Below are 21,129 nucleotides of genomic sequence, written 5' to 3'. Positions count from 1 at the left end.
GCTGAGGCATGAGAATTGCTTGAACCCAAAGGGCAGAAGTTGCAGTGAGCCAAGATTGCACCACTTCATTCCAGCCTGGGTAACAAAGCAAGACTTCGTCTCAAAAAAAAAAAAAATTAGCCATGCGCGGTGGCTCATGCCTATAATTCCAGCACTTTGGGAGGCCAAGGTGGGCAGCTCACCTGAGGTCAGGAGTTCAAGACCAGCTTGGCTAACATGGTGAAACCCTGTTTCTACTAAAAATTCAAAAAACTAGCCGGGCATGGTGGTGCCTGCCTGTAATCCCAGCTATTCAGGAGGGTGAGGCAGGAGAATTGCTTGAACTTGGGAGGCGGAGGTTGCGGTGAGCCAAGATCGTGCCATTGCACTCCAGCTTGGGCAACAAGAGCGAAACTCCATCTCAAAAAAAAAAAAAAGTCATCAAAAGATCCATAACCAATGGGTTGTTAGGAAATACACACTAAAGTATTTGGTGGTAGAAGTATTTGATTACTTACTCTTAAATAGTTTGAAAACATGTGCATGTGTATGCATGATTGTGTATGTTTAAGAGCAAATGAGACAAAGTGTAAACAACCAGTGACTCAAGGTAGAGGAGGTAGGCATTCCTTTTCCCATTTTTGCAACTTTTTATCTCTGAAATTACATTAAAATAAAAGGTTACCCAAAAAATGAATTTCATTTGGTTCTCTTGGGCAAAATACTGTTCTGAAGCATACCATCACAATGAAATGCAATATATTATAACATACATATTGGAAAGACAATATCAAAAGAGTGACAGCCGCTGGATATTTTATCATAAAACCTTAGTCCAAAGTTCTCGTTTTCTAAACTACAAAACATTCAAGTGTTGTTTCAGAAAATAAAAGCAAGATCCTATTTTCAATCCCATAAACGGGAATCAAAGACGACAGATGATGAGTCTGCAATGTGGAGCCAAGCCCTGGAGCATGGATTATGAGATGCTGGCTCGGAGGGCTACTTTCCTTTGTCTCCATGATCGTTGCTCAAAATCATTCCTGAAGGGCATAGTCACGCATTCAAAACAAAGTCCCATTTTTTAAAAAATTCAAAATTAAATGGCAGGAAAAAAATATGAATAATTTAATCACTAACATCCCAAACTCTTTTAAGTACTTTTAGTTTTGTTTTTGGTTTTTTTTTTTAATTTGTATCTTTCTTTTTTAAAATTTATTTATTTATTTATTTTTTGAGACGGAATCTGGCACTGTTGCCCAGGCTGGAGTGCAGTGGCTCGATCTTGGCTCACTGCAAGCTCCCCCTGCAGTGTTCACGCCATTCTCCCGCCTTTGCCTCCGGAGTAGCTGGGACTACAGGCGCCCGCCACCACGCCCGGCTATTTTTTTGTATTTTTTGTATTTTTAGTAGAGACAGAGTTTCACCATGTTAGCCAGGATGGTCTTGATCTCCTGACCTCATGATCTGCCTGCCTCGGCCTCCCAAAGTGCTGGGATTACAGGCGTAAGCCACTGGCCCCAGCCAATTTGTATCTTTCTTAATTGTATTAGGATGGCTGGCTCAAATGTTTCCTCATTTCAGTTTATATATTGCTCAGGAATATGAGTGTACTATTCTCAGGTTCTTCTATATATGGGAAGGAGGAAACAGTTCAACTTGTCAGGTATTCTTTCTTGTTTTTGTTGAGATGGAGTTTCACTCTTGTTGCCTAGGCTGGAGTGTAATGGCACAATCTTGGCTCACTGCAACCTCTGCCTCCCAGGTTCAAGCGATTCTCCTGCCTCAGCCTTCCCAGTACCTGGGATTACAGGCACCCGTCACCACACCCAGCTAATATTTTTGTATTTTTAGTAGAGACAGGGTTTCACCATGTTGACCAGGCTGGTCTTGAACTCCTGACCTCAGATGATCCACCCACCTCGGCCTTGCAAAGTGCTAGGATTACAGGCATGGGCCACTGAGCCGGGGCAGGTATTCTTTACATATCATAGTACTCACTCATCATAACACTCCAAACCTGAAACTCCTGTACTTGACACAATATGAAATTCTTCAGGAATCAAAGTATCTGTTAGTGTCTTTGGCTTAAAAGAAAAGAAAAACAAAACAAAAAGAAGAATGAATACATTAATAGAGAAAAAATTCACTTGCACAAATCCTAATTCCTAACCCAAAGAGATACTACTTTTTAAGTTGAGAAATTTTGATTGGAGAAATAACAATATTAGTAATGTGGGTCACAGCAAATGACAAAAACTAACCAGAGCACACATCTCTAAAATAACCATAAATTAAAGAATAACCTTGGTACTAGTATTAGTTACATGTGTCCCATGTATTCAGAAGTTTATTGATTCTTTTCCTTTAAATTCAGCAGGGAATTTAAAATTCAACTTAGCAAGATACCAAAGATAAGAATCCTACAACTTTATATGTGGATTTCTAGGGGAAAAAAAAATCTAATCTCCCACACTGTGTTTTTTAGATTAAAACAGATTAACTGTGGTTTGCAAAATGGCTTAGAATAAGATATTTTGATCTTTTCCTGCTAAATACCCTTTTCCTGTTTTAAGAAGTAATTTCAAAATGCTATGAAGATTGGTGAGCAATGCAGGTTGTTATAGTATGACATTGTCTTATATTCTGGAGAAATGATTTTTAAAAGTAGACAGAGGGAGAGAAGATTATTTGTCAAATACTTTACTTACCTTATGCGGCACAATGACACCATCATGTGACTGTAATGAACGGGCCAAATGTGGGGGACAAACTGCCTTCTCCCTAGTCTGTCCTTTGGTATATTTAACATCATACAGAAAAGAAATATCCCTAAGAAGTAAGAAAAATATATTTACAAAACAAGTTTTCTATCTGGATACCACATAACAGCAGGTGAGATCCACAGAGATCCTTCTAATGGGTAAGATGGTCCTCTGTGTCAGCAAAACTGATCTCCTTACGTAACACTTTACTAAGCCTGAGGCATTAAACATGAGTTTCCCCACATTCTTTCTCTTCTCCACCTGAAATTTCTCATTCATATCACAAACTCTTTCCTTCAGTATCAGGTTAAAATATATTCTCTTTCCTGTGGTTATTCCCTCCACTTAGGTGCTTGATTCCATCTTTGCCCATATCCTCAGGAGTCGCATTCCATCAGTCCTAACTTCTGTGTATCTCCAACTCTACTGGAACATCCCCTTTGATCTATAATAAACTTTTTCCCCTTATAAAAATCTCTCCTTGAACATGCATTGCTGTCATGTTGTGATTATTATTATCATTATTACTATTATTATTATTATTATTTTGACACAGAGTCTCACTCTGTCGCCCGGGCTGGAGTGCAATGGCGCAAAATCTCAGTTCGCTACAACCTCCGCCTCCCAGATTCAAGCAATTCTCCTGCCTCAGCCTCCTAAGTAGCTGGGATGACAAGCACGTACCACTATGCCTGGCTAATTTTTGGCATTTTTTAGTAGAGATGGGGTTTTGCCATGTTGGCCACTCTGGTCTTGAACTCCTGGCCTCAGGTAAGCCACTCGCCTCTGCCTCCCAAAGTGCTGGGATTACAGGCATGAGCCACTATGCCTGGCCACTGTCATGTTATTATGATCTATCAATGGATCAATCGATCAATCATCACTCACTTGTGCTAAACATCAGACTTTCTGAAATTGTCCTGCAATCTGATTTCCACCCATACCTCTCTTCTGAAACAATTTTCTAGAAAGCTGATGATGACTACCACTGCCAAGTTAAACACTCTCTTAGCAGTTATCTTCTACCACACTTCCCTGGAATGTTTTCCAGGGTTGATCACATTTGCAACTTTTCTGTGAGTCTTTAAATTATTTCAAAATAAGAAGTTTAATAAAACAATATAAAGAAAAGTGGAGAAAAAAATCCTCTGGTAACCAAGATATGGGCAAGTGGTCTAAGCTAGGCCAAATTACTCTCCCAGGAGACTGAATTCTGAGTCATTGACTCTTTTAAGGTTTCCAAGACAGAAAACAATAGGCATGAACATCACCACAATTGTACCCTGAAATGATTGTCCATTATATCCTTCTATAAACTCCAAATGTATTTACTGGTTTACATAGTAAAGAATAATTCAGCATCTACTACATACCAGGCACTATTCTGGGAGCTAAGAACATTAACAGTGAAAAAAGCAAATAAAAAGTTCCTACCCTCATGGAACTGATTCTAGTGGTGAAGAATGACAATACAGAAATATTACAATTTCAAGGCCAGGTGCAGTGGCTCATGCCTATAATACCAGCACTTTGGGAGGCCGAGGCGGGCAGATCACTTGAGGTCAGGAGTTCGAGACCACCCTGAACATCATGGCGAAACCCCTTCTCTACTAGAAATACAAAAATTAGCCAGGCAGGTTGGTACATGCCTGTAGTCCCAGCTACTTGGGAGGCTGAGGCAGGAGAATTGCTTGAACCTGGGAAGCGAAGATTGCAGTGAGCTGAGATCGTGCCACTGCACTCCAGCCTGGGCGACAGAGTGAGACTCCATCTCAAAAAATAAAAATAAAAAACTACATTATTAAATTTGGGTGCCCTGGGTTCTAGGATTGTTCATGAACATGCCTAAAAGTCATTAATTTGCTCAGCAAATATTTATTAACCATATTATAAGTGACAGAAAATATGCTAGATGAAAGGAATATAGAACTATTTCTTAAAATAGACACAGACCCTACCACTGGGGAGCCTTCAATATAGTGGGGAAGATTTGAAAACCAAAGAAAAGTATAATATAAAGACTATTGTAACAAAGAATAGAATGTTATTGGAACAACTAATAACAACACCACCTCAATACAGTTTAGACCAAGTCAGGGAAAACCTCAGGAGGCAGAAACAATTAGTAAGAACAAAAAACTGATTTGGATTTAGGTAAGCAACCAAAAAGTGTAGAGAACAGCATATGCATAGGTCCTGAGACACAACAGCACATGGTGACTTCGGCGAACTGAAAATTTAGTATAGTTGGCCCTTGAACAACACAGCCTTGAACTGCCTGGGTCTGCTTATACACAAATTTTTTCAACCAAACACTGACTGAAAATACAGTATTAACTGGATACGAAACCCTCATAAAGAGGGCCAAATTTCCATATACATACATGAGTTTCTGACTCATATATGGCTGACTGTAGAAATTGAATATACAAAGATTCTGGTATCTGCCGGTGTCCGGGAACCAATCCCCCACATATCCCTCAGTATGAGGCAAGACTAAATATACGGTTGAAGTATGAAGAATAAAATTATTGAAATTAGAGAACTAAACACAGAAAGCCTTGCAAATCATGCTTAACATGTTGGGCTTTAGTCTAAGAGAAGCTAGAAAGGTTTCATAAATGAAATGAAATTTTAAATTATTTTAGAATGACTATAATGGTTGCAATATTGTGAAACGGTGGTGTGCTTTGAGGGCAGTGTCATTTGGCAGCTGATGTGGCATGTGAGGTTGGTGGAAATAGGCCAGTTCTGGTGTCCCAGGAAGATCCTGAAATATACAACATTGACCATAACGTTTTGTTGTTTTTTTTTTTTTTTGAGGGGGAGTCTGGCTCTCTTTCCCAGGCTGGAGTGCAGTGGGGATCTCAGCTCACTGCAAGCTGCGCCTCCCGGGTTCACACCATTCTCCTGCCTCAGTCTCCCGAGTAGCTGGGACTACAGGCGCCCGCCACCTTGCCTGGCTAGTTTTTTGTATTTTTTAGTAGAGACAGGGTTTCACTGTGTTAGCCAGGATGGTCTCGATCTCCTGACCTCGTGATCCGCCCGTCTCGGCCTCCCAAAGTGCTGGGATTACAGGCTTGAGCCACCGTGCCCGGCCGACCATAACGATTTTTAAACATATATATTGGTAGCAAAAGACATCAAGCTATTGATGTTCTGCACTGTGATATTCTGGTTCTACTGGACATGTCCAAGGGAGAAATGTTAGAGCTTTATTTTCCAACCCTCCGGATTCTTTCTCAGTTCCACCCTCTTACAGGCTTTAGTCACAAAGATCTGAATGAGCTGCTCTCAGGATGATGCAACAGCAGTTCCTATCACACCAATAAATACTGGAGAAGTTGGCCATTACAATTGTTTTGTTAGCTAAAAATGATGAATTCTTCATGTACATATATGTATCTGTGTGTATGTATATTATATATTATATACATATATGTAGATACATGTATGTACATATATATGTGCACAGTATATCATGTATATACATATATAATGCATATGTATACATTATACATTATATGTTATACATTTCATATTTTATATAATTATACCTATATTATACACACAATATTTTATGCATATATACACACATATATAATTATCTAAAGAATATGTTGGGGCCGGGCACGGTGGCTCACGCCTACAATCCTAGTATTGTTGGGGGCCAAGGTGGGCGGATCACCTGAGATCAAGCGTTCGAAACCAGCCTAGCCAACATGGTGAAACCCCACTGCTACTAAAAATAAAATTCAAAAACTAGCCAGGTGTGGTGGCGGGCACCTGCAATCCCAGCTACTCAGGAGGCTGAGGCAGGATAATTGCTTGAACCTCGGAGGCAGAGGTTGCAGTGAGCCGAGATCGCACCACTACACTCCAGCCCAGGTGACAGAGCAAGATTCCATGTAAAAAAAAAAATTTTTTTTTAATAAATAAAGAATTTTATTTTATTTATTTATTTATTTTTTGAGACAGAGTCTCGCTCTGTCGCCCAGGCTGGAGTGCAGTGGCCAGATCTCAGCTCACTGGAAGCTCCGCCTCCCGAGTTTACGCCATTCTCCTGCCTCAGCCTCCCAAGTAGCTGGAACTACAGGCGCCTGCCACCACGTCCGGCTAATTTTTTTTATGTGTTTAGAAGAGACGGGGTTTCACCGTGTTAGCCAGGATGGTCTCGATCTCCGGACCTCGTGATCCGCCCGTCTCGGCCTCCCAAAGTGCTGGGATTACAGGCTTGAGCCACCGCGCCCGGCCGATAAAGAATATTTTGATTTAGTGATCATCACTCAAATTTTCTCAAGAAGCTACTTTAGGAGCCTTTTGTATTTCTTTTTTTATTTTTTAATTAATTAATTAATTTTTAAATTATACTTTAAGTTCTAGAGTACATGTGCACAATGTGCAGGTTTGTTACATATGTATATATGTGCCATGTTGGTGTGCTGCACCCATTAACTCATCATTTACATTAGGTATTCCTCCTGATGCTATCTCTCCCCCCTCCCCCAACCTCATGACAGGCCCCAGTATGTGATGTTCCCCACCCTGTGTCCAAGTGTTCTCATTGTTCATTTCCCACCTATGAGTGAGAATATGCAGTGTTTGGTTTTCTCTTGTTGAGATAGTTTGCTCAGAATGAGAACATGCAGTGTTTGGTTTTCTGTCCTTGTGATAGTTTGCTCAGAATAAGAACATGCAGTGTTTGGTTTTCTCTTGTTGAGATAGTTTGCTCAGAATGAGAACATGCAGTGTTTGGTTTTCTGTCCTTGTGATAGTTTGCTCAGAATGAGAACATGCAGTGTTTGGTTTTCTCTTGTTGAGATAGTTTGCTCAGAATGAGAACATGCAGTGTTTGGTTTTCTGTCCTTGTGATAGTTTGCTCAGAATGAGAACATGCAGTGTTTGGTTTTCTCTTGTTGAGATAGTTTGCTCAGAATGAGAACATGCAGTGTTTGGTTTTCTGTCCTTGTGATAGTTTGCTCAGAATGATGGTTTCCAGCTTCATCCATGTCCCTACAAAGGACATGAACTCATCCCTTTTTATGGCTGCATAGTATTCCATTGTGTATACGTGCCACATTTTCTTAATCCAGTCTATCATTGATGGACATTTGGGTTGGTTCCAAGTCTTTGCTATTGTGAACAGTGCCGCAATAAACATACGTGTGCATGTGTCTTTATAGTAGCACGATTTATAATCCTTTGGGTATATACCCAGTAATAGGATTGCTGGGTCAAATGATATTTCTAATTCTAGATCCTTGAGGAATTGCCACACTGTCTTCCACAATGGTTGAACTGGTTTACAGTCCCACCAACAGTGTAACAGTGTTCCTATTTCTCCACATCCTCTCCAGCACCTGTTGTTTCCTGACTTTTTAATGATCGCCATTTTAACTGGTGTGAGATGGTATCTCACTGTAGTTTTGATTTGCATTTCTCTGATGGCCAATGATGATGAGCATTTTTTCATGTGTCTGTTGGCTGCATAAATGTCTTCTTTTGAGAAGTGTCTGTTCATATCCTTTGCCACTTTTTGATGGGGTTGTTTTTTTCTTGTAAATTTGTTTAAGTTCTTTGTAGATTCTGGATATTAGCCCTTTGTCAGACAGGTAGATTGCAAAAATTTTCTCCCATTCTGTAGGTTACCTGTTCACTCTGATGGTTGCCTGTTCACTCTGATGGTAACATTTTGCTGTGCAGAAGCTCTTTAGTTTAATTAGATCCCATTTGTCTATTTTGGCTTTTGTTGCCATTGTTTTTGGTGTTTTAGTCATGAAGTCCTTGCCCATGCCTATGTCCTGAATGGTATTGCCTAGGTTTTCTTCTAGGGTTTTTATGGTTTTAAGTCTAACATTTAAGTCTTTAATCCATATTGAATAAATTTTTGTATAAGGTGTAAGGAAGGGATCCAGTTTCAGCTTTCTACATATGGTTAGCCAGTTTTCCCAGCACCATTTATTAAATAGGGAATCCTTTCCCCATTTCTTGTTTTTGTCAGGTTTGTCAAAGATCAGATGGTTGTAGATGTGTGGTATTATTTCTGAGGGCTCTGTTCTGTTCCACTGGTCTATATCTCTGTTTTGGTACCAGTACCATGCGGTTTTGGTTACTGTAGCCTTGCAGTATAGTTTGAAGTCAAGTAGCATGATGCCTCCAGCTTTGTTCTTTTTGCTTAGGATTGTCTTGACAATGTGGGTTCTTTTTCGGTTCCATATGAACTTTAGTTTTTTCCAATTCTGTGAAGAAAGTTAGTGGTAGCCTGATGGGGATGGCATTGAATCTATAAATTACCTTGGGCAGTATGGCCATTTTCACGATATTGATTCTTCCTGTCCATGAGCATGGAATGTTCTTCCATTTGTTTGTGTCCTTCTTTATTTCGTTGAGCAGTGGTTTGTAGTTTTCCTTGAAGAGGTCCTTCACATCCCTTATAAGTTGGATTCCCTAGGTATTTTATTCTCTTTGAAGCAATTGTGAATGGGAGTTCACTCATGATTTGGAGGAGCCTTTTGTATTTCTATGCATTATTAAAGTATTGGGTATTGCTATGGTTTGAATGTGTCCCTTAGAAATTCATGTGTTGGAAACGTAATTGCCATTTTAATAGTATCATTATGAAGTGGAACCTTTAAGAGGTGATTAGGTTTTTTTTTTTAGAAGAAGCCTGTTTTATTTATTTGTTGAAATATAATTTTTTATTAAAAATAATTAGAGGGCCAGGCACGGTGGCTAATGCCTATAATCCCTGCACTGTGAGAGGCCGAGGCTGGTGGATCACCTGAAGTTGGGAGTTTGAGACCAGCCTGATCAACATGGAGAAACCCTGTCTCTACTAAAAATACAAAATTAGCTGGGCATGGTGGCGCATGCCTGTAATCCCAGCTACTCGGGAAGCTGAGGCAGGAGAATCACTTGAACCCGGGAGGCAGAGGTTGTGGTAAGCCGAGATCGTGCCATTGCACTCTAGCCTGAGCAACAAGCTTGAAACTTCGTCTCTCAAAAATAATAATAATAATAATTAGAGATATGCTTTGTTTCTTCATAAAATTCTGTGGTAAAACACCAGCTTCCACCCTTCTGGAAAATCTATTTTTATTTAAAAACAAAAACAAACAACAAAAAAAAACAACTTTGATTCTTAACCATAACATAATAACTGGATTTTATTTATTTGACTTTAAGAAATCCTCCAACTCGTTCTTCAGCCCCCAGATTATTAAACTGAGTTCATAATTCAAACTTTTCTGCAAATCATCATTGGTTGAGTTATGTGTATATATAAAATGTCTTTTATCTGAAGTTGTCCATTTCACCCTGTTCTGGGAGTTATTCCCACAGGCACTTCTTCATACCAGCTCCTTTAGCCCTTCCAACAATTTTGTAAATACCCAATGTTCTGCATTTGATTCTTTCCTGCTTAAAATATCTAGACTGATTTATTTTCTGCACTGAACTCTGCTGAAAGAGTTATTGAAAAATATTACTCAGAGAATACTTGCTTTGTTGTTTATATTTTACTGCTGGGTTCTGGGTGATTGAGGTTGCTGGACAAGTTATCTCATTATGAACATGATTAGTTGTGCATTAGTGCATTAGTTTTCTATTGGTGCCATAACAAATTACCACAAATTTAGCATCTTAAACAGCACAAATTTATTATTTTACTGCTCCATAGGTCAGAAGTCCAACAGGGTCTCCAAGGGCTAAAATCAAGGCGTTGGCAGGGCTGTGTTTCTTTCTGGATGCTCTAGAGGAAGATCCATTTCCATGCTCCTTTGGATTGTTAACAGAATTCAATTCCTTAAAGTTGTAAGACTGCGATCCCTGTTTCCTTGATAGTTGGTGGCTGAGCTGTCATCAGAATTCCTAGCTTCTATAGCCAAATTCATTTATTGACTGCTTTTCCCCTTCCTCCATCTTCAAAGCCAGCAATGGCAGGCTGAACTCCTTTCACACTTCAAATCTGTCCTCTTCCTTTCTCATCTCTCTGACCCACTTGACCACCTTCCTTTTCCACTTTTAAAGATTCAGGTGTCAGGTTGGGCCCACCCTGACAATCTAGGATAATCTATCCATCTCAATGTCCTTAACTTTCATCATTTCTGCAAAGTCCCTTTTGCCAGGTTAGGTATATATTCACAGGTTCTGAGATTAGAGTGAAAATGTTTTAGTGGGGTTGAGGGAGCATTATCCTGTCAACCTGACTTCACACTTAAAAAACTCCAACTCAGAGTCATTTGACATTAAAACTTTATTTTTTGTTTTGTTTTGTTTTGTTTTGAGAGGGAGTCTCACTGGATCACCCAGGCTGGAGTGCAATGGCATAATTTCGGCTCACTGCAATCTCCACCTGCCGGGTTCAAGCAATTGTCCTGCATCAGCCTCCTGAGTAGCTGGGATTACAAGTGTGCGCCACCATGCCTCTCTAATTTTTGTATTTTTTGTAGTGACAGGGTTTCACCATGTTGCCCAGGCTAGTCTTGAACTCCTGACCTCAAGTGATCCGCCCACCTCGGCCTCCCAAAGTGCTGGGATTACAGGAATGAGCCACTGCACCTGGCCGACATTAAAACTATAATGTCAGCTTATTGCCACATTGAGATACAGCTAATTAATTTTCAAAGTACTTCAAACAACTCATAATACTAATTATTGCTACTAATAATTATAACCATGATCTGGAGGCATAGAATAAAATATAAACCCTCAGGACATAAAAGTCAATAGGACAAGTTTCTACCAGTTTTTCTTGCACTGAAGCATAGCTGAGTAATAGCACCTATACTTAAATAGTACATTATAGTTTTACAAGTGCTCTTGCATCCATTATCTTATTTGTGCTTTTCAATATCCATGGGAGGCACACAAAACTGGGCAAGTCTATTATTCCCTTTTTACATATGAGAAAATGGGACTTCAGAAAGACAAAATAACCTACTCAAGTATGTTAAGTGTAAACATTTCTTTCAGAAGAAGTGACATTTAAGTGAGGGGACATGCATGCAGTAAATTGGTAAGTGGACAATACATAGAAAACCAGCAGGTCTCAATCTTCATGGGGAAAATGTTGACATTTAGAATATTTGTAGGAATGAGACAAAAACAAATAGTATTTGCTGACTTGATCTGAAATAGTGTAAAGATGAAGGGCTCCCTTTGGAGAGATACAGAAATTAAGCTTTTGTTTTTCAAGGTTTTCCACATCATGAAGCTGTTACCTAGTTCTTTCTTCTAAAGATGTCCACAAGGAAGATATACACACAGATAAAAGGGGCACTAAAGGCATTCTGCCTGTTGGATCTTGTCCCTTTTACTAGGGTACAACAGGGAATAGGAGAGTATAGGGACAAGTATACAAAGGCATGCAAAAAACAAATTTAAACCAAAAGTATGTAAAGTCAGCACCTATTTCCATCCTACTGATAATAATCATACACAAAAAGGTGGTCTTTGGCCCTTCTGGATTGTATTCTGATTCAAACATACTGTAAATTTCATCATCTATGATTCAGTGATTTTTCTAATGCTACCCCTCCCAAGGTAATCATACCAAATGAGAAAATCAACTCTATTTATCAGCATCTACCCTACTATCTTCCTTCTTTACCTTCCAGCTCCCGTGAGGGAGACGGGATGGTCAATCAGGTATTTGAATTTATTCCTTCGAACAGGGTGATGCCAGACATGGTCTACAAGGCGTGGAAGAGTGCCCTGGGAAAAAGCAAATACACATGAATATCCAGCAGAGGGCAATCTAATCAAATAAAATTTATTAATAGTTTTGAGTAAGTACTGTATTTACATTAAGGGCACTTGGGTACTCTAAGGAAAAAAGAGCAGAATTCTTATTAAATAACATAAAGACTAAAACTAGAATAATTCTATAGTGAGTGAAAAACATTAAGGGTAGTAATAATCATTTTAGTAAATCCACATAAAAACAGGTCAGTGGAAATACTCAAGCCTTGGAAACAATTTATACAAAAGACTGGAGTTTTCAATCTAAGAAATTACTTTAAATTTTTTTTTTTTTTTTTTTTTTTTTTTTTTTTTTTTTTTTTTGGAGACAGAGTCTCGCTCTGTCGTCCAGGCTGGAGGGCAATGACACAACTTCGACTTACAGCAACCTCTGCCTCCTGGGTTCAAGTGATTCTCCTGCCTCAGCCTCCCGAGTAGCGGGGACTATAGGCACGTGCCACCATGCCCAGCTAATTTTTGTGTTTTGTTTTTGCTTTTGTTTTTGTTTTTTTTTTTGAGGGGGAGTCTTGCTCTGTCGCCCAGGCTGGAGTGCAGTGGCGCGATCTCGGCTCACTACAAACTCTTCCTCCCGGGTTCTCGCCATTCTCCTGCCTCAGCCTCCCGAGTAGCTGGGACTACAGGCGCCCGCCACCTCGCCCGGCTAATTTTTTGTATTTGTAATAGAGACGGGGTTTCACCATTTTAGCCAGGATGGTCTCAATCTCCTGACCTCGTCATCTGCCCACCTCAGCCTCCCAAAGTGCTGGGATTACAGGTGTGAGCCACTGCGTCCGGCCTAATTTTTGTATTTTTAGTAAAGACGGGGTTTCACCATGTTGGCCAGGATGGTCTTGATCTCCTGACCTCGTGATATGCCCACCTCAGCCTCCCAAAGTTCTGGGATTACATACGTGAGCCACCGCACCCAGCCTAAAAAATTTTCTTAAGGCCAGTCATGTTGGCTCACTCTTGAAATTCCAGCACTTTGGGAGGCTAAGGCAGGTGGATTGCTTGAGCCCAGGAATTTGAGACCAGTATAGGCAACATGGCGAAACTCCGGATCTACAAAAAATTCAAAAATTAGCCAGGCGTAGTGGCACAGACCTGTAGTCCCAGCTACTCAGGAAGCTGAGGTGGGAGGATCACCTGAGCCAGGGTAGTCAAGGCTGCAGTGCGCAATGATCAGGCCACTACGCTCCAGCCTGGGCCACAGTAGTAAGACCCTGTCTCAATCAATCAATCTTAAAATTTTTAAGGCTATCTGGAATATATAATATGTGCACAATAAATAAAGAATAATCAGATTCCCAAAAAATAATGTTCCCCATTACTCTACATATGTACATACAAACCTTCGGGGTTTTAATTTTCTTAGGAGGCAGTAAGTTTTCAGGACAAGGACCAGCATTGGCCGCATAGGTCAGAGAAAGAAGAACTTCTTTAGGAATGAACTCATTCAGAAGGGAAGTAGGAAGGGGTTTTGAACGATCCACCATGTTTTTTTTCTCCTTTAGCTCAGGAAGTCCTAAGTAAGTAGTGGAAAAGAAAAGCTCTTACTATATATATATTTTTTTAAGCTAGATGGAGCTTCTCAGACTGCCTCATCAATCTCATCTATTTGTTTCTAACAGGTAGAAACATTGCTTCTATTTGACAAGGATAGTAACAAATAATATTTAAAACAGTGAACATCATCTAGTCAAGGAAAATAACACTCATCTTGCCTACCCTACTCACATTACATCACAGTTTCAAAAACTCAGGTACTAAGATGAACCTGCATGATTCTCAATTCAAAGATGAAAACTAAACTCATTTCACTTGCTCAGATAACTGGGTGAGCCTTAAGAAGATAGGAATGAATGTCTATCTTCCCTTTCATATGAAAATCACAACTCTCTCCCCGCAAGCTCTTAAATTATTTAGTAATTTTTTTCTTACATGAATTCAAAGGTGAGAATAATTGCATTAAATCCAGGCATTTATAGAGTGGAAAGGATCTGGGTTGGGCTTCAAAGTAAAAATGGAACTGGGATTGTTGCAAATGAGAGTGGAACAATCTGAGCTGACAAATCTGTGGAATGGGAACTGTAAAAAGAGTGTTCTACCCTGCTTGACTAGGGCAGGGGAGTAATACAGGCAGGTAGTTGGGCTTATATATAGGAAAAGCCCTCCTATGAAGTCAGGTAGAGTTGAGTTTTTATTATTCTTAATCTATGCCCCTAACACGGTATGGTTTACGTTTATTTCTATAAGGAGGCATCATGCTTTGATTACTGTCAAAAGTTGTTAGAGTCTGCATTACCAAATCTCCCACGAGCTTGAGATCAAAAGAAACAGAAAAAAAAAAAAAGTTGGGTGGGGCTTGGGGCTTTAGTACAAGGGGCAGGTGAGATGTGAAAAGCTTTAACAGAACAGGGGGTAAGGATAACACTAGCTGACTCTAGTACAGATTCGCATATGAATGAAAATCTTAAGGAATTACTCTAATTTAGAAAAATTACTAAAAGCTAATACAAATTGCCACGTTGTACTAAATTGCGTTTTTCTTATCTCTGCTATTGCTTTTTATTGTTTGTTTTATTTATTTGAGACTGACTCTACCTCTGTTGCCCAGGCTGGAGTGCAGTGGCAAGATCTTGGCTCACTGCAACCTCTGCCTCCCGGGTTCAAACAATTCTCCTGCATCAACCTCCTAAGTAGCTGGGATTACAGGCGCGTGCCACCACACCTGGCTAATTTTTGTATTTTTAGTAGAGACAGGGTTTCATCATGTTGTTCAGGCTGGTCTCAAACTCCTGACCTCGTAATTTGAGACGGAGTCTCGTTCTGTCCCCAGGCTGGAGTGCAGTGGTGCAATCTCGGCTCACTGCAACCTCCGCCTCCCGGGTTCAAGTGATTCTCTCCTGCCTCAGCCTCCTGAGTAGCTCTACAGGGGCGCACCACCAAGCCCGGCTAATTTTTATATTTTTAGTAAACAGGGTTTCACCATGTTGGCCAGGATGGTCTCAATCTCTTGACCTCGTGATCCGCCAGCCTCGGCCTCCCAAATGGGATACAGGCGTGAGCCACCGCGCCTATTTATTTATTTTGAGATGGAGTCTTGCTCTGTCTCCCGGACTGGAATGCAACGGCACAATCATGGCTCACTGCAACCTCACCTCCTGGGTTCAAACAATTCTCCTGCCTCAGCCTCCGGAGTAAGCTGGGACTACAGGTGAGAGCCACCATGCTCGGCTAATTATGGTATTTCTAGTAGTGACGGGGTTTCATCATATTGTCCAGGCTGGTCTCGAACTCCTGACCTCAAGTGATCGGCCCACCTCGGCCTCCCAAAGTGCTGGGATGACAGGCGTGAGCTACCGCGCCTAACCTCACTATTACTTTTTCAAAGTTCCTTAAAACCAAAGACCAGGAACCAAAAAAAAAAAAATACAACTATTGATATTTAAAATAGGGTGAATTTAAAACCATATATAAATCAACATTTGAAAAAAATTATAAACAGTATTTAGATGGAGTAGTGAAACAGGACTCTGACTCAAAATACAGTAAAAGGAATGACTTCTTGCTTTATTTAAGCAAGCGTGTTAGAAAAATGTAGCCAATCAAGGTATTCTGAGTATCAGATTTAAAAAACCGGTGAATGGAAGGTGATTTCTGTCTTACGGCCATGACTGTTTATGACTTCAGAATCATCGAAGTTTACCTCTCGTCCCTTCCGTGGCTACAGACACTAACTTTTTGCTCTCAGACGTTGATGCAGAGTTTAGCGGGGTGGAGGGCGTTTTCGGGAGAGACATAATAAACAATGCCTCCTATCTCTTTACTAATTTGAAATAGTCCTCCGAAAAGCTAATTTAGACACAAATCAGCGCCGCACTGGGACTACTTGCAGGCTGCCACATAATCCTGCAGGGAGAGGAAAAAAGAAAAAAAGAAAGAAAAAAGATGACACCCATTGAGTATTTAGGTTCAGATCGTAGTTTAGAATTCATCTAGCATGGTTTTCCTTCTTCGGGGCGACCTCTGTGTTCTGGGGTTATCTGTTGCGACTGAGAGGCCTTAGTGGACCGTCAGGTCAGGGTCAGGGAGCAGGGCAGGAAAGACCCGCTTGGCGGACCCGCAGACCGCCGGCACCCCTGGTGGGCGACACTCGCTGCAGGCGGCTCGGCTGGGGACCCCAACCTTCCCCACAGGCAGCGTTCTCGCGCGCCAGTTCCACAAACTCGGGAGTTGGGCAGGCCTCGCACTGTTTCTTGGTTAAAAATGACTGGAAAGGGACACCCGCTATCCTACCCACACATTGCGTACCCCGCCAGCATCCGGTCACTACCTCCTTTGCTGGAACGCCTGTTTGTCGTCATAGAAACCCAGGACCCCGAGGTTTAGCGCCCTCGATAGGGGCTGGCTTCAGCGGTGCCGGCGGAGGAGGCAGACAGCTAAGACAATCCCTACAGCCTCTCGGAGTTTCTTGTGTTCTAAATAGCAGCATAGGTTCAGTAGCAAAGAAGAAAAACGTTTAATCCGGCCGTTGTCACGGAATCCGAAAGTGTCTCACCCTGGGGCTTCCTGCTGCGGGCCAGGCCAGTGCGCAGGCGCCGGCGGGGGTTAGCCCGAGGGGTCTACACCTGTAGCCAGTGATGCACGCGGGTTCAAGCAAGGGTCTTCTAAGAGTTGTTTCCATCTTTCTAGGTCTCTTTTTTGTTGCTTTGCATATTTTTCTTTCTTTTTCCTTCCTTCTTTCCTGCCTTCCGTCCTTTTTCCTTTTTCCTGAGACGGAGTTTCGCTCTTGTCGCCCAGGCTGGAGTTCAATGGCGCGATCTCAGCTCACTGCAACCTCCATCTCCTGGGTTCAAGCAATTCTCCTGCCTCAGCCTCCCAAGTAGCTGGGATTACAGGCACACGCCACCATGCCCGGCTAATTTTGTATTTTGTTTTTGTTTTTGTTTTTGTTTTGTTTTGTTTTGTTTTGAGACGGAGTCTCGCTCTGTTGCCCAGGCTGGAGTGCAGTGGTGCGATCTCGGCTCACTGCAACCTCCACCTCCCGGGTTCAAGCGATTCTCCTGCCTCAGCCTCCTGAGTAGCTGGGACTACAGGCGCGGTACACCATGCCCGGCTAATTTTTGTATTTTTAGTAGAGATGGGGTTTCATCATGTTGGCCAGGCTGGTCTCAAACTCCTGACCTCGTGATGCGCCCGCCTCGGCCTCCCAAAGTGCTGGGGTTATAGGCATGAGCCCCCGCGCCTGGACATTTTGCGTATTTTTCTAAAAACCAGACTCAGGGGGGATGTTGGTTAATAAACTCTGGGTCCCTTACTGGGTAAGCCGTTCGGTGCTTTACATTCGGTCACGTCTTCCTTGGACCCTTAAAGGCCTCCCTTCAGAGCACAAGGAAGGCCTCCTGGGTCCAGATTTTTCACCCCCTTGGGGCCGGGAAGGAGGATTGAAGTTAGGTGGAACCAGCTCAGGCATAATTGTCGGGGCGTCTGGCGTAAAAACCTGACCTCAGGAAAGAATACCATCATTTTTAGTAGAGACGGGGTTTCTCCACGTTGGTCAGGCTGGTCTGGAACTCCCGACCTCAGGTGATCCTCCCGCTTCGGCCTCCCAAAGTGCTGGGATTACAGGCATGAGCCACCGCGCCCGGCCATGGCATAATTTCATATTAAGGCAGAGATTTAGTGCCAAATAATGAACTGCCGGGAGAAGCCCAGCGTCTAGTTGCTTCCAGACGGGCAGAAAACTATCTTATTCAATAACCATATTCCTTAGCACCAACTACAATGCCTGGACAAACATGAAAATCGGTTGGACAGTTCTCTTTTGTGTTGACAGAATTGTGCTGTGGTATGGTGATCATACATAATGTCAGAGGAGTTTGAACCACAGCAACTCCATCTTGAATAGGAGCTGGGTAAAATAAGGCTGAAACCTACTTGGCTGCATTCCCAGATGGTTAAGGCATTCTAAATCACAGGATTAGATAGCAGGTCATAAAGACCTTGCGATAAAACAGGTCGCAGTAAAGAAGCCAGCTAAAACCCACCAAAAACTAGATGGCCACGAGAGTGACCTCTGGTTGTCCTCACTGCTATCCTCCCACCAGCGCCATGACAGTTTACAAATACCATGGGAATGTCAGGAAGTTACCCTATAAGGTCTAAAAAGGGGAGGAATGAATAATCCACCCCTTTGTTTAGCATATCAAGAAAGAACCATAAAAATGTGTAACCAGCAACCCTCAGGGCTGCTCTATGGAGTAGTCATTATTTATTCCTTTATTTTCCTAATGAACTTGCTTTGCACTGTGGACTCGCCCTGAACCCCCTTTCCTGTAACAATATGATTTACTGAGACTGGAAACAAAGGAGGAAGACCAGATTTGGAGGAGGACTTTGGAGAAGGATCCGTTTAGGACTTGTGGATATGTTAAGTTTGCAGTAAGACTGAGATATCTGGGTGGAAATGAGAAGTAACTATTTGATTATACATTAATACATGGGTCTGAAGCTCTCAGCAAAGGCCTGTGTTAAAGTTGAATGGATAAGGCAGGGCGTGGTGGCTCATGTCTGTAATCCCAGCACTTTGGGAGGCTGAGGTGGGTGGATCATTTGATGTCAGAGACCAGCCTGATCAACATGGTGAAACCCTGTCTCTCTACCAAATACAAATACCAAATACAAAAATTAGCCCGGCGTGGTGGCACATGCATGTAGTCCCAGCTACTCGGGAGGTTGAGACAGGAGAATCGCTTGAAGCCGGGAGGTGGAGGTTGCAGCGCCATCACATTCCAGTCTGGGTGACAAGAGTGAAACTCCCTCTCAGAAAAAAAAAAAAAAAAAGGTTGGATGAGTGGCTGGGTGTGGTGGCTCATGCCTGAGTAATCCCAGCACTTTGAGAGGCTTAGGCTAGAGGATGGCTTGAGGCCAGGAATTTGAGACCAGCTTGGACAACACGGCAAGACCCCATCTCTACAAAACAAAACAAAAAAAGTTGAATAGATGAGGCATAAACAAAAACAGTACTATCACTATCAAAAAATACAGTTGCTACTCATAGGGTAACTCCTCTCCTAATTTTTAATTATACCAAGAGAATCTTAAAATGGAGTAATACTATTAAGGTCTTCGATGGAAAATACCATAGCAAAATGTAAGCTGAGTAGGTAAGAATCTTCCTAAACAGAAAACCTCAAAACGTGTAAAAGTGATGGTCAGAGTCAATTTTTTTTTTTTTGAGATGGAGTCTCGCTGTCGACCAGGCTGTGTGATTTTGGCTTACTGCAACCTCTGCCTCCTGGGTTCAAACGATTCTCTGGAGCCTCAGCCTCCTGAATAGCTGGGATTACAAGCACCCGCCACCATGCCCAGCTATTTTTTGTATTTTTAGTAGAGAGGGGATTTCACCACATTGGCCAGGCTTGTCTTGCACTCCTGACCTCAGGTGATCTGCCCGCTTTGGCCTCCCAAAGCGGTGGGAATACAGGCATGAGCCACTACGCCTGGCCTATCAATTCATTTTCGAAGTGCATGGGCAGGGATTTATACACACATTTGCAGGCGCTTAGAACATGCAAAGCTCCCTAAAGGAATCTGCAGGGGAAGTGGGCCAGTATTTGTATGTAATGTAGCTAAAAAAAGAAGGTACCAATTAGAAACTTTCTTTTTTTTCTTATTATTTTTGACACTCTGTCACTCAGGCTGCAGTGCAGTGGTGCAACCTAGGCTCACCGCCTCCCAGATTCAAGCAATTCTCCTGCCTCAGCCTCCCGAATAGCTGGGATTACAGGCACGTGCCACCATGCCCTGCTAATTTTTATATTTGTAGTAGACATGGGGTTTCACCATGTTGGCCAGGCTGGTCTCAAACTCCTGACCTCAAGTGATAAGCCAACCTCGGCCTCCCAAAGTGCTGGGATCACAGGTGTGAGCCACCACACGGGGCCTCCAATTAGCAACTTTTAAAAGCAGACACTGAAAAGGAAATCTAGGCATTACTCAGCCAAACACTTTCCAAGGGAAAGAGTAGCTTCTAGTATTGCTTCCACACAAGAAGGGCATCCCTAAAATTGAATGATGTCTGACTTTATCATTCAATTCACACATGGGCATGCCTACAGGAAGAAATATGCTTTTGTCTTGTTCATATGTCTTCAGTGCATACATAGCACAGTATCTGACAAACGATTATGCAGTCTGTGAAAATCAATTCATCTTTCTCATTGTGTACTAAGTCGGGCTTCTACAGAGAGCAAATTCAATGATTATGCCAACCTTGAGTATGCTACTCTGAGTGATTTCTCATAGTAACTTTACCAACTTATATGTTTTATAAATCAGATGCATGAATTTGGTTGAGTTCAAATGATAGCCATCCAAGCCTAAAGTGACAAAACTCTAAGCTTTCATAAATTCATCAGAAAAAATTCCAACACTATTGCTTTGCTTCTAGCAGCAATGAACAACAGCCACTGGGTCCAAGAAACAGGGGCAGAATTAACTTCTGAGAGGATTTCCCCCTTCCCACTCCTTTGGCATTGCAGAGCCAGGTGGGTATAGCTAGGTCATCAAGAGTAACTAGACAGTATTCCTTGACTGTTGCTATCATATGTGCTTCCACCAACAAAATGTTGCAATGTCA

General features: G+C 41.8%; 1 protein-coding gene across 2 annotated transcripts in view; it reads right to left on the bottom strand.

Annotated features, from left to right (window-relative positions):
• The window catches only part of AXDND1 (axonemal dynein light chain domain containing 1), a 201,704-nt gene extending 184,623 nt beyond the window's left edge, over nucleotides 1-17,081 (bottom strand). The window contains exons 1-6 of one of the 2 annotated variants that reach the window (XM_078000904.1): nucleotides 16,822-17,081; nucleotides 16,195-16,397; nucleotides 13,838-14,010; nucleotides 12,355-12,458; nucleotides 2,691-2,811; nucleotides 1,981-2,066 (exon numbers count right to left, since the gene is read on the bottom strand). In XM_078000904.1, the coding sequence (XP_077857030.1) occupies nucleotides 1,981-2,066; nucleotides 2,691-2,811; nucleotides 12,355-12,458; nucleotides 13,838-14,010; nucleotides 16,195-16,288 (578 nt within the window). In that variant the 5' untranslated portion in view covers nucleotides 16,289-16,397; nucleotides 16,822-17,081. Of the gene's footprint in view, nucleotides 1-1,980; nucleotides 2,067-2,690; nucleotides 2,812-12,354; nucleotides 12,459-13,837; nucleotides 14,011-16,194; nucleotides 16,398-16,799 lie in introns of both variants that reach the window. The other variant, XM_001115400.5, reaches the window with a different exon arrangement.
• Nucleotides 17,082-21,129: the final 4,048 nt, after the last annotated feature.

Source organism: Macaca mulatta, chromosome 1 (genome assembly GCF_049350105.2).
Source record: "Macaca mulatta isolate MMU2019108-1 chromosome 1, T2T-MMU8v2.0, whole genome shotgun sequence".
Lineage (NCBI taxonomy): Eukaryota > Metazoa > Chordata > Mammalia > Primates > Cercopithecidae > Macaca > Macaca mulatta.
Note: the sequence above shows the minus strand (reverse complement) of the source record. Positions and strands in the feature narration are given on the sequence as shown.